This window comes from Stegostoma tigrinum, chromosome 4, assembly GCF_030684315.1.
Source record: "Stegostoma tigrinum isolate sSteTig4 chromosome 4, sSteTig4.hap1, whole genome shotgun sequence".
NCBI classification, from domain to species: domain Eukaryota; kingdom Metazoa; phylum Chordata; class Chondrichthyes; order Orectolobiformes; family Stegostomatidae; genus Stegostoma; species Stegostoma tigrinum.
The window spans coordinates 56,733,034-56,746,213 of NC_081357.1; the positions used below are offsets into that span (position 1 = coordinate 56,733,034).

At 38.5% G+C, this 13,180-nt stretch overlaps 1 protein-coding gene across 1 annotated transcript in view; it reads right to left on the reverse strand.

Annotated features, from left to right (window-relative positions):
• kpna5 (karyopherin alpha 5 (importin alpha 6)) overlaps positions 1 to 13,180 on the reverse strand; it is a 38,253-nt gene that overhangs the window by 5,979 nt on the left and 19,094 nt on the right. Inside the window, exons 8-13 of the mRNA XM_048531096.2 lie at positions 11,501 to 11,600; positions 9,648 to 9,811; positions 9,304 to 9,382; positions 6,561 to 6,686; positions 3,826 to 3,953; positions 2,761 to 2,939 (exon numbers count right to left, since the gene is read on the reverse strand). Of these exons, the coding sequence (XP_048387053.1) occupies positions 2,761 to 2,939; positions 3,826 to 3,953; positions 6,561 to 6,686; positions 9,304 to 9,382; positions 9,648 to 9,811; positions 11,501 to 11,600 (776 nt within the window). The remainder of the gene's footprint in view (positions 1 to 2,760; positions 2,940 to 3,825; positions 3,954 to 6,560; positions 6,687 to 9,303; positions 9,383 to 9,647; positions 9,812 to 11,500; positions 11,601 to 13,180) is intronic.

Sequence of the window (13,180 nt, forward strand, 5' to 3'; positions counted from 1 at the left end):
TGAGTCAGAAATACTCGAAGATTTAAACATTATTTAAATAATCATCTGCATTGCCATAACCTCCAGAGTTATGGGTCAAGAGCAAGAAATGGAATTAGTGTATTCGGATCTTCGGTGAGTAGCACAATGCGCCAAATGGTTTTCTTTGGTGCTACAAACGTCTACTGGTCTATTACATAGATGGGGAATAGTAGTGGAGCAATATTCTATAAGTATAGAAAGGGGAGCCGGATGACAAACGTAAGAGTAGGTCCCATTAAGGATTAAGAAGGCAATTTGTGCATGAAGTTGGAGAACTTTGTTCAGGTGTTAAACAAATAGCTTTTGTCACTTGAAGGAGAACGCAGGTGCATAATGTGGGCAGAGGGACTGTAAAGTTATTAAACAGGTTGACACAGGGAGCAGAGGCCTTGAAGGTTTTGGCAGGCTTAAAAGTGGACAAACTCCCAGGTCATCACAGGATCTGAGGGAGTAAATTACAGGGGTTCTGACTCAAATTTTTAATTCAGCTGTGACCACAGGAGGGGTACATTAAGATTGGAGGATAGCTAATGTGATTCCACAGTACAAGATGGGTGGTGGGGATAAACTAGGGAATTACAGACTGGTCGGTCTCATCAGTACTAGAGAGGCCACTGCAGAAAATTCTGAAGGTCAGAACTTATTTCCACTTGGACAAGCAAGGTTTGATAACAAATAGTCAGCACGCTTTGTCAGAGGGAGGTGAAGCTCAACAGATTTGACTGAACTTTGAGGTAGGTGATGAGATGCACAGATGAGATGCACAGATGAGAGTAGTGCACTTAATGTAGTTTACACAGATTTTAGCAAAGTTTGGCAGAGAAGACTGGAAGGTAGTAAAAGTACATAGGATCCACAGTAACTTGGCAAGCTGGATCCAAAAGTGGCTTCATTGTAGAAGACTTAAAGATTCAAGGGCAGTGTCCAGTCGCATATTACAGGGATCAGCGCTGGGATCTTTTATTGTTTTTGAGATACATATGACAATGAGAATGTGGGGCAGATGAGTAAATTTGAGAGTGGTACAAAGATTGGCTAGGTGATTAGTAATGAGGAAGGCGGTCTTCAGTCACAGGAAGATATACACAGATCGGCTAGATCAGCAGCAGACAGAATTCAACCCTGAAGAGTGTGAGGTGACGCACTTAGGAAGTACTAGAAAAACAAGGGAGTACTCAATGAATAACAAAACACTGAGCTTTATAGAGGAACAGAGATCTTGGGATGTTTGATCCCTGAAAGTGGCAGGACATGTTAAAAAAGTGGTTACGGTAGCATACCAGACATTTGCTATTACCAGTTTTGGCACAGGTTGCAACAGCAGGGAGATTACGTGGCACAAAACTTTGGTTAGAGCTGAGTATTGTGTGCAATGCTGGTCACCACACTACTGAAAGGATGTGTTTACACTGGAGGGGTTCAGATGAGACTCACCAGGATGTTGCCTGGGTTGGAGCATTTTAGCTAACGAGAAGCTGGATAGGCTTAAGTTGTTTTCTTTAGAGCAGAAGGCCGAGGACCTGATTGAGGTATATTAGATTATTACATTAGATTAGATTCTCTACAATGTGGAAACAGGCCCTTCGGCCCAACAAGTCCACACTGCCCCTTGAAGCATCCCACCCAGACCCATCCCCCTATAACCCACACACCCCTGAACACTATGGGCAATTGAGTATGGCCAATCCACCTTGCCTGCACGTCTTTGGACTGTGGGAGGAAACCAGAGCACCTGGAGGAAACCCACGCAGACAGTTGCCGGAGGTGAGAATCGAACCCGAGTCCCTGGCACTGTGAGGCTGCAGTGCTAACCACTGAGCCACCATGCTGATGAGGGGCATGGACAGGGTGAATAGGAACCAACTGTTCTCCTTGAAGGATCAATAAAGAGACATCATTTTAAGTTGAAGAGCAGGAAGGGATTTCAGGAGAAAGGTTTCACTAAGGATAATCGGGAAACTGGAATACAATGCCTGGGAGGGCAGTAGAAGCAGTAAATGCTACCACTCGCAAAAAGTGAATGAGCACATGAAATGAAATTAACATTCACAGCTATGGGCTGGAAACTGGGATTTGCGTAGACATGTCAAAAGGGCTTCTTTTGTGCTGTATGACCCCTTAACTATGACTCTAGGGGGTGACATTGGTGCAGAATAAACAAGTATATAGAATTATGAAATGGATTCCCTTTCCCTACCACAGCCATTACAGCTGACTATAACTGAACAGATAAGAACTGAACCATGTAAGTGATGTCCCACTCAGCTGGATGCCCATGTCACAAATTAACCTGCAAGCTTTATAAAAATGAAATAATACTAGATAAAATATTTAATTGCTTATACTTCTGCATGCCCTTTTCCTCCGGCTTTTATTTTGTTTCAATTTTATAATTAAGCTTTAATTTTTTTTTAAAAACTGAAAATCACTCTCCTCAAAAGATATTCAAAATTCTTTCCATCTCTATCGTGTTAGTCAGGGATCTTTCAAAAATAATCTGCTAGCATATGAAAATCAGACTCGATTAGTTTAATATGACGAATTCAATATTTTAAAAGACTTCAAGCCTGGTCCTGATTCTTGCCACAAATAAATTTGGGCATTCTGACATAAACAAAGAATCCCATTTTAACTATCATTGCGAACTAAAAAAATTAATTTCTGTAAAGCACAAAGACACAGTTATACTCTCTCTTCCAGTTATGTCCCTTGCTTTGTAAAATTACTACAGCATCTCACCATAGGCTTCTTCAATAAGTGCACAGTACGGATTGATACCAGTTCCATTCTGTTTGGCTTCTTGCTCTCCTAATCGTAGAATGTTTTCTAGTCCATTCAAAGCAACTTGCACTATTTTGGAATCCATGACTGTAAGCAAGTCACAGAGAGGCTTGATACAGCTCAGTTCCACCAAATACCTTCAAACGAAAACAAAGATGCCAGTTAACAATCATGGTTTTCAGTTAATCAAAGGAATCTGAACATTTACAGTGAGACACAGAATTTATGCCCAAACAGAATATCTGCTAAAATCTAAAAAGTTATTACTATAATAAGAATAAGCAGTTACGTCTTGCCATACAGCTCTGTGATGTCCATTGTTGAGTCATCCAATCATACACAACAATTTACTATAATGTGCAATTTAGAGGCTAATGAAGGTTTTTGATAAATTCCAGAATTTACATTATGGTAGACATGTAAATGTTAACAGATGGTTAATCACTCATGATAAACATTGTCACAGTCACATTTTGCAAGTGACTTGAAGCACAAGGATGAAAATCTGAACAGTAAAAATCACGTCATTTTTTACATTTTAAGATTTTGGTTAATACAAAAAAGCAGATATTTGAATTCTAAATGACATGCCTAAAGAAGTGTGAAGCATTGTCTTCAAAAGACAATATTGATGTGGATTCTAAGAAATGAGTGAAACAGAATGGCTTTGCCCTGGAGAATTTCACTAGAATTTTCTATCATAGCACAATTGAGACAGGTACAATTAAACATTTCTGACAGATTAAACGTCTAAAAGTACTGATTATACAGTAACAGAACAAATTTGACTCATGGTGCACAACTTCTATAAAGCTAAGTATCTCACCAAGAATCAGGTGTTCCATTACTGATTTCAATGAATTATAAAAAGAATAATAATAAATGTAAATCAAGAAAATATTTAGAATCAACGATTAAACATCTGTACTCAACAGGTAGGTGTTGCTCTAAAAGACTAATCGATGGGGTGAATTACAACACGTACCTCTAAATGAGAGTCTTTCATTCATTGGTTATAATTACCTGATCTGTTCTGGAGTTCCTCCAGAAGTTGCATTTGTGATAGCCCACGCAGCCTCCTTCCTAGTGCGGAATTCAGCCTTTTGGAGGACATCAATAAGCACTGGGAATATATTTGCGTCTATTACGGCCTATTAAGTAGAAAACAATATGTACATTAGATAAAATAGTCTAGGCAAATTGTGTGAAAATTGTACAGAATGATAACATGGCACACATTCAAAAAAAAATTCAAACTTATTTTCCTTTCACACAAAAAAGATCAATGCAGTTGCTTTTGCACTTTTGTAGTTAGGGGTTTCTCAAAAGGTGAATACACATTTACCATTTCCGTTGGAAATTAAATATAAATATCTATCAACCATCTTTATCATTTTTGCAGTCAATCTGTTTAAATTCCTCCAAGGCAGAACTAACTAAAAAAAAGCAAACAACTGCAAATGCTGGAAATCTGATTAAAACAGAAAATACAGGAAATGGTAGGAAAAGCCATTTGGTTGCAATGTGATGGCACTTTCAAATATTTACTAATATAGAAATTGGAAAAAAAACTCAGCAGGTCTAGCAGCATCTGAAGAGAGAAACAGAGCTAACATTGAGTCCAATATGGAACTTGAACCTTAGCAAGTCTGGCAGCATCTGTGGCAAGTTAAGGTTCAAGTCCTCTTTGACGATTCTTCAGTTATACTGGACTCAATGTTAGCTCTGTTTCTCTCCTCAGATGCTGCTAGACCTGCTGAGTTTCTTCAACATTTTATGTTTTTTTTTAACAAACACATCATATTCCATTCTCAAACTAGAGGCGCTCAGGCAAGTAGTTTTTCTTCACTGATGATTGGAAGGTGTAACAGATTGTTATCCTTATTTTCCCTTTCATTTTATAATGTTTAGTATTTACCTGAAAACTTAATTACATCATCTGCAACTGCTGCAGTCGAGGCACTAGGCTACAAACACCCCTCCCCAAACTGTTCACCTTGTTCTTCTTGTAAAAGGCTAATAAAAACCGACCACTTTGAACAATCTTTCGGTCATCTGCCTTCATTTCTCATTTGATTTAGCGTCAAATTTATTTGATAAGTCTGGAGAAGAGCCTTGCGATGTCTCACCATGTTTAAAAAAATCACATTCACATCTATTGGGAGATGCAACATTTTACAATTGACTTTTTGAACATTACATTATATCGTTATTAAAATATAACATGCTGATTCTACATCAGATGGAGCTTGCGCCGAATCTTTTAAAAGAAAACAAATGACTCAAGTATGGAAACAACAGATCTGACATTTTCTTGACAACCTCCCTACTCAATTTATGAGAAATGATTCCACTGAAGTAAATAATTTTGCGGGCATTTGTCCTATGACTCCCTTTCTTACATTGATTGCAACAGATTGCAACTGATGCATCCTAAAGTATTGAGAATTTTAGCACTTGACACAATTAGGCAATCAAAGCACTGTCCTGCCTGTATCTTAATAGAAAGCCATTGCTCCATAGCTCTGATTCTATTACTTAATGTAAATCTATTCATTGACTTTAAATTTAAATTGAACATTTGGAGAAAGAGCTCATGGTTTTCTAATACATTTTGTTTTACAACCCTTTGCTAGTATCACAAACTATTAAGACAATGACCTACAGTCCTGAAGCTTTCACCAGAAAGCAGAACTCTACCCAAGTGAATGACTTTATAACTTAAAGCAACTTGATTAGATTACTTCACGCATTACAATTGAAGGAAACATAGCCCAAGTTTATACACAGTATCGCTAATCAAACTCTTTAAGCCCTGATATAATTAAGAAGAATCTGCATTATACCTTTCCATATTCAATGCATTCTTTCCTGAGGTTCAGTGCCCAAAGCAGAATTTAACATTTTCCATGAGATTACGTCCAAAGCTAGATAGGAAGCATCACTTGCTCATATTTGAATTTCAATCAAATTGCAATAAAGCTATATTTTGTTGGCTTTCAAACAAAAGCACCAGATTTTAGCGATTTACAAAAAATGACAATTTCCTTTGTTTCTGTCTAACTCCTAGATTGCACAACAAAGATATTCCAAATACACAGGTTCCAAATGTTTATCCTCATACTTCCAACACATTGAATTTCACCTGTCATAGACTGAGCACTGGGAAAAAAAACAATGTAATTTTAATCCACAAAACTGCTTTCTAGTTAGTCTCTGACAAACTTAGATATACAACTGATTCTTTCATCTCTGCCACATATATAAACACATCGACATCACAGGCAATCAAAAGTTGAAGATTCAGAACAGATTTCTCAAGTGACCAGCTGTTACATTCCATCTATCAAAGATGATTTTTTTTTATTCCCTGCTCAGTCTCCTACCTCCTTTTTGGATCCCCCACAGAACAGTGTATACAGATGAAATGAAATACAGACAAAAACTAGATGGCCCATCACACTTGGTTCAAATACAGATCTGATTCCTCAAGCTGAACACTTTCTCAACTATCAACGGTTTTTTTTTAAAGCACCACTGCAAAGGTTGTTTAAAACCAGCCAATTTAAGGAAAAATATCTAAGCGTTGTTTTGATCAAAATATATCATAACATGCAGCCATACAGAAAGGAGACAAAACAAACTAGCATTAAAATATTTCTTTAAGAGTGCAGCTAAAAGCAAAGATTCCAAAACAGGGCAACAGTTAAGTGATTTTGCTTTATTTTTAAGAACACTGTAAAATGCAAGTACATCACCTGGATTTGTGCTCTATTTCCAGCAGTGATGTTGGAAACTGTCCAGCAGGCTTCCTTCCGTATAGATTCTTTTGGGCTGCTCAACAAATGCAGGAGGCAGGGAAGTGCCGAGCAGTTCAAAATCACCTAGATTAAGTATTAAAAAGTCAAAGTTCCTTCCTTAGTAATTTTGAGACTGGAAAGTTGCCACAACTTTTCAAACAAAAAAATTGTTTCGATGTGGGGGCCACTGACAAGATTTATTTACATAGCACTCATCTCCAATAAGACTTTTTAAACTCAAATAAAACAGCTATCCAAACACATGCAATACATCTTAAACTTAATATTGCCAAATCAAACTGATATTGAACCCAATCAGTCTAATAGCCTGAAAAAACAAAACTCACTAAATAACACCAATACAAGAAACCGTTGAACACAATTTATACCTATTAACCCAAAGTCATACATTAAATGTGAGTTAACAATCAGATTTTATTCAATGGAAACTGTAATATACAATGAATGGTCAATACAAAGTTAGATCTCTTTGATTTACTGACAGCAACCTTACCACATACGGCAACACATTCAGCCATAAAGTTATTTAAAACTTGTCACCCTTAGGCAAAATGTTTCAGTTCCCAGGTCCACACAATTAAACCACCTGACTCTCCTCTAACAGCTGGTCTCAATCATCTCAACTCCCATAGGCAGTCTTTATCAAGACAACCAGCTCTGGTTAAATCAGTCTTTTCAAAATGACTTAAAACAGAAAGAGTAATGCTACTTTTTAAAAAAAAAGAAAACCCAGCTTGTGGATTCAGCCTTTAGATGTAATGAGGGACCAAAAAGGGGATGAAGTGTTAAGTGAACACTTGCTATCTGTCCTTACTGAGGAAGGAGACACTGTACCAAGTCATGGTGACAGATAAAGGAAATTTAGTCACCAGACGAGTTTAAAACTGATTAGGGCAAGGTATTGGGATAGGTTGTTGGTATATAAAACTGATAACACACCAAAACTGAAAGCTGAATGAGATGTACCCAAAAGATAATGAAGTGAGTGGAAATTGCAGAAGCACCAATCTTCCCTAGATGCAGGGGTATTGCCACAGGACTGGAGAACTGTAAATTCAACACTTGTTCAAAAAAAAAGTTGGAAGGCTAAGACAGACCAGCTAAGTTAGTTTCAGTGACAATGAAATTTCTTGAAATAATTATTCAGAGTATAACAGTCCCGTAGGAAAAAAAGCAAGCTAATTAGGGAGGGCTAGCATAGATTTAAGGAAAAGTCATGTTTAACTTGCTGGAATTTTTTCTGATGAGATAGCATAGGGACCCGACGTGATGATGACACCCAAAAGATATTTAAAACGATGCCACACAATTGTCTTGAGTAAAGTAAAACCTCATGGATTACACTGGATATTAGCAATATGGTTACAAAATTGGTTGAGGGATATGAAAGAGACATAGTTAATGGATATTTAAGGTCTGGTGGAATGTGTAGTGTAGGTTCCCAGGTGGTGATTTTGGAACAGTTGCTTCTCCTGACATAATAAATCTAGGTTTTGGTATGCAGTGGACAACTTCCAAGTGTTCAGACGATACAAAACTTGGTAACATTGAGAACACTAAGTTGACAACTTGGAGTAGGCAGCTAGTTGGTAGATGAATTTCAATGCAAGAAATTGGAAAGTGAGGAATAACAAAAGGCTATTTGCTGAAGATGTGGAGGAGCAGGAGAACTGGATATTTATGTTCATGAGGTGCTAAAGGTGCCAGGACAGGCAGGGCAAGCAGTTAATAAAGCACACAGTATCCTAGGCGTTATTAATTAGAGAATACAGTACAAGACCAGGAGGTTATGTTGAACTTGTGCAAGATACTAGCTAGACTTCAGTTAGAGTACTGTAAACACCTCTGGGGATGACAGTTTAGGGACAATGTGAATTACGGAGGACTTGAATGCACGGGAGTGCACAGAACAGGTTTACAAGAATGGTTCCAGCAACAAGACACTTCAGTAATGAAGATATATTAGAGAAATTGGGACTGCTTTCTTTGAGAGATTTGACAGAAACTATCAAAACTACGAGGGGGCTGGTCAGAAGAGAGAAACTGTTATCAAGGACTGAGATCAAAAGGATGCAAATAAGGCGATTTGCAAAAGCAGCAAATACTATACAAGATTTTATTTTACACAGCGAGCAGAGGGGTCTGGAACACTGTCTGAAAGGGTGGTGAAAACAGGTTCAATTGAGATATTCAAAGAGGCATTAGGTGACTACTGTGGAGGAAAAGCAGGAGAAATCACACTGAGTCATCACGCTCAGACAATGAAGGTCCAAGGAGCTAACCAGCCTCCCCCTGCACTGTAACAATTGAGATTGTGGTTTCAGCCCTACTACTTGTACTGATCTTGCACAGGGCACATTTGCTGAACTCATCAACATCTATTTCCAAAAGAATCAAGAAATTTTCATGTCAGAGAATGAATCCAGAAGTGAGTGCGATGGACATTGAGTCTGGAAAAATGAAAGTACATTAAAATGTTGGCTCTAATCTGGCACTTTCTGCTTTTAACTTTAGTAAATTAAGACTGTGGGCACTGAAACTCGCAAAGTGGCAGGTTTTGACCCACACCTTTCAATTAAACTTTGAGAAGCCCTGATTTGGTTTATCAACAGGAACAAAACTCCATGGAAGTTACTCAATTCCAAAAAGAAATATCACCCTAGATCTTGAGAAGAATTACCTGTGTCTGGATGTCATCTCCAGTAACTATATTGCCTACAGCTCTCAGTGCAGGTGATACAACCTTATAATCATTGTGCCTATTAAAGAAATACAGGACAAATTAACAACTTATCAATCACTCAAGATGAAAATGTCTACAAAATATTTTGAAAAGTCCAAACATACAAAGATAAATTTAGTCAAGTCATATGGCATTTAATTTTTGATGATAAAACATTACATTCCACAATTCTGACAATAAATCAGATTAAATAAAAATGGTTTTGAAATAGAAAAAGGAACAGATTTCACAGGAGTTTAGCAAACCGATTAAAGATCAGGAAAGAAAATGCCAATACTTACATCAAAAGTTCTACTAATCGCCTACAAACACCAGAATCAATGACAATTTGTATTTTCTCATTGGGTCCATCAGAAAGGTAAGAAAGGGCCCAGCAAGCATCAGCCAAGACATCAGGATCACTGCTAAATAATAGTCTTGACAATACGTTCAAACAAGGTGACACCTAAAAGAGTGCAATACAAAGTCATAAGTTATTATTGATTTAAGTCACTGTACGAGAGTAATTTTGCTAACGTCCATTGTTGGAAGGGTACCGCTAAATACAAATTAAGATTATTTTGACCAACTTGACAGCTAAAGAGTCCCAACTCCAGAATGAATGGTGGGTTCCTGAAAATACAAATATCTATAGAAAATTCAATTGTGATAGTTTGCAGAAAATGTAAAAGTTAAAAAAAATTCATTTAGTTTAACATCAATGGCAACATTCAACTTTTAGGAATATCCAATGTTTCTTTTTCTTCTATTCATTTAATGGAATGGGAAGCAAGCATTGCTGGCTGGCCAACATTGCCTACCCATCCCCGGTTGCCCTTGAGAAGGTGGTTTCTTGAACTGTTGCAGTCCACCTGCAGTGGGTTGACTCTCAATACCATTAGGGAGGGAATTCCAGGATTTTGACCCAGTGACAGTGAAGGAACGGCGATATATTTCCAAGTCAGGATAGTGAGTGGCTTTTTCCAGGTGGTGGTGTTCTCATGTATCAGCTGCTCTTGTCCTTCTAGAGGGAAGTGGTTGTGGGTTTGGAAGGTGCTGTCTGAGGATCTTTGGTGAATTTCTGGAGTGCATCTTGTAGATAGCACACAAAGCTGCTACTGAGCATTGATTTGGTGGGGGGGGTGGTGGGGAAGAGCGGATGTAGTGTCAATCAAGTGGACTGCTCTGTCCTGGGTCGTGTCAAGCTTCTTGAGTGTTGTTGGGGCTGCACTCATCCAGGCAAGTGGAGAGTATTCCATCACACTCCAGCTTCTGCCTTGTAGATAGTGGACTGGCTTTGGAGGAGTCAGAAGGTGAGTTACTCGCCGCAGTATTTTAAAAAGTCATTTAAGGTTTTAGCAAAGATTTGCCACTCAGGTTGTGGGTTAGTGTCTTGACTTGCTCACCAAGCTGGCTTGTTTTCAGCCAGTCATTTCCAGTGAGGCCTCCGACGAAGCTCCATTGGAGGCCTCATTGATGTTACCTAGCATGGTGATGAAATGTCTGAACAATAACAAGCCAACCTGGCGATGCAAGTCAACAACCTCATTTTAAGGTCATGTCACAGTTGTACAGGGCATTAGTTAGGCCACTTTTAATTCTGTTCTCCTGCTATAGGAATGGTGTTGTTAAACTTGAAAAGGCTCAGGCAAGATTTACTCGGATGTTGCCAAGGCTGGAAGGTTTGAGTTATATGGAAAGGCTGAATAGGCTGGAGTTATTTTCCCCGGAGAATCAGAGGTTGAGGGGTGACTTTATAGAGGTTTATAAAATCATGATGGGTATGGGTAGATTGAATAGCCAAGGTCTTTCTCATCACCACCCCCAACCCCCTCACCCACCCAAAGGGTAGCCCAAAACTAGAGGGCATGGGTTTAAAGTGAAAGGTGAAAGATTCAGAAGGGACCTGAGGGGCAACTTTTTCACGTATGGAACAAGCTGTTGGGGGAGGTGTTGGACGTGGGTACAATTACAACATTTCAAAGACATCTAGCACGGTATGTGAAAAGGAAGGGTTTAGAGGGATATGGGCCAAATGTTGGCAAGTGGGCCTAAATTAATTTAGGATGTCTGATCAGCATGAATAAGTTAGACTGAAGTGTACATCTCTCTACGACAACGTTTAAACAAAGATTAACACTGGCCTAAGCGGTACCTTTTCAAAATCTGGGGGTGGATTCTTTCCCCTGCATAGGTTGGACAAAGCCCATACGGCATTCCTTGTTGTAGTAAGACGGTTTGACTTGGTTAATAACCTAGAGTTTTAAAATAAAAGTCTACGTTAAAAGAAAATGTTTTGAGAAGAGTCAACATTTTATAACCTGAACGACCAGTCGTAGCTTTAACAATCAACATTGCAAACTGATTTATTCAGCAAGACTTAATAACAACGGAGAAGCTTTCGGAATCAACGTCTGACACTTTAATTTTAAAACAAAATATTAGATTACTTGCTGCAATAACAATAACTTTACCCTTTCTGTCTATGCACAGACAAACGTACACACTATTGGGATGAGGTCCCACAGTTTCAAGCCAACTGGGAGAAAACAAAGTATCTTTAGCTGTGATATGTCTCAAAAACACCTTATATTTATTGTACACGAAGAAGTCCTGCAGAACACAAAGGCCTCTCTGTATGCTTCATTAGAAGTGTGTACCAAGTGGGTAGCACTAATCCTTAACTTTTCCTCGCTAGCTTGCACCCCCAACTACTGTGCAAAACATAAAATACTCCAGTGCCAACTTTTGTTAATCGGTGAGGTAATACTTAGCCATTGGCTCCCCCACCGCCCAAACAAGCTACCATTTACAGTAAATATATTATACTCAAGAACTGAGGCTTACAGATCACAAGGCCAATGTGGATAGGAAAAACATTCAACTCATTTACCTTCACTACGCCATCTGGGAATCTTTCTCTTGATGTCATATCAGGAACTTGAGACAAAGACAAGTTAACGTGGGCAGCTGTCAGCGGTCACTCCTCACTAGCGTTAACTATTCTTATCTAATTTCCTCATACTAAGAATAAATGTATTATAACAGGCTCTTTTCCTGATCCCCTCAAGGCTTAAAACAGGAATATGACAGGTTTGGACAAGTGCAGCTTCAACACTTAAGCTACTTAATGTCAGTCATAAAACAGCTGATGAATTATGGTTTGTTTAGTGCTCCACTAAACTTCCAGATATCAGTAACTTTGAACCTGTGTCCCCTCATCAGGGGTCATGGGTATCAAGGTGCATTGCAAAGTGTTGTCTTGTGTGCTTTACTGGCATTTCGCACTATACAGATGCATCAGGGTGACAGAACAGACTGTACAATACAACGTTATAGCTGCTGACAAAGTGCAGGAGGGAGAAAGATTAAAAATGCAGAATTTCCTTCACAACAACTAGGTTGGGTACGGTGCCAGAAAAAGATACATTTCAAATGGTTTGGTGGATCAAATGATTTTTAACATTCCATGCTCACACTGGCATAAAATGGTATGGCTCTACATGCATTTACGAAAATCAATGGGTCATAGAATGTTTCTTCATTTTTATTTTCTTTCCCTTGAGGAGATAAAGGTTGATCATCAGCAAATGAGCAATCAGATTGATCTCCAAATCCTAACATGACATATCCAGACAGGTTTTCTAGTCACTCATCTTGAATGTCACTTCTGTACGTCCTTAGGGTAAAACGCATTTGAAGTGTACCTTTTGGCCTAGAGTCATGATCATATAGTCTTAGTAAGCAAGCTCACAGGCTTTGAAAGAGATATTGAGGTGTGTTCTAAATATCAAAGTGGAAGGCTCCACAGTTGACAATACATGGTGACTGAAGT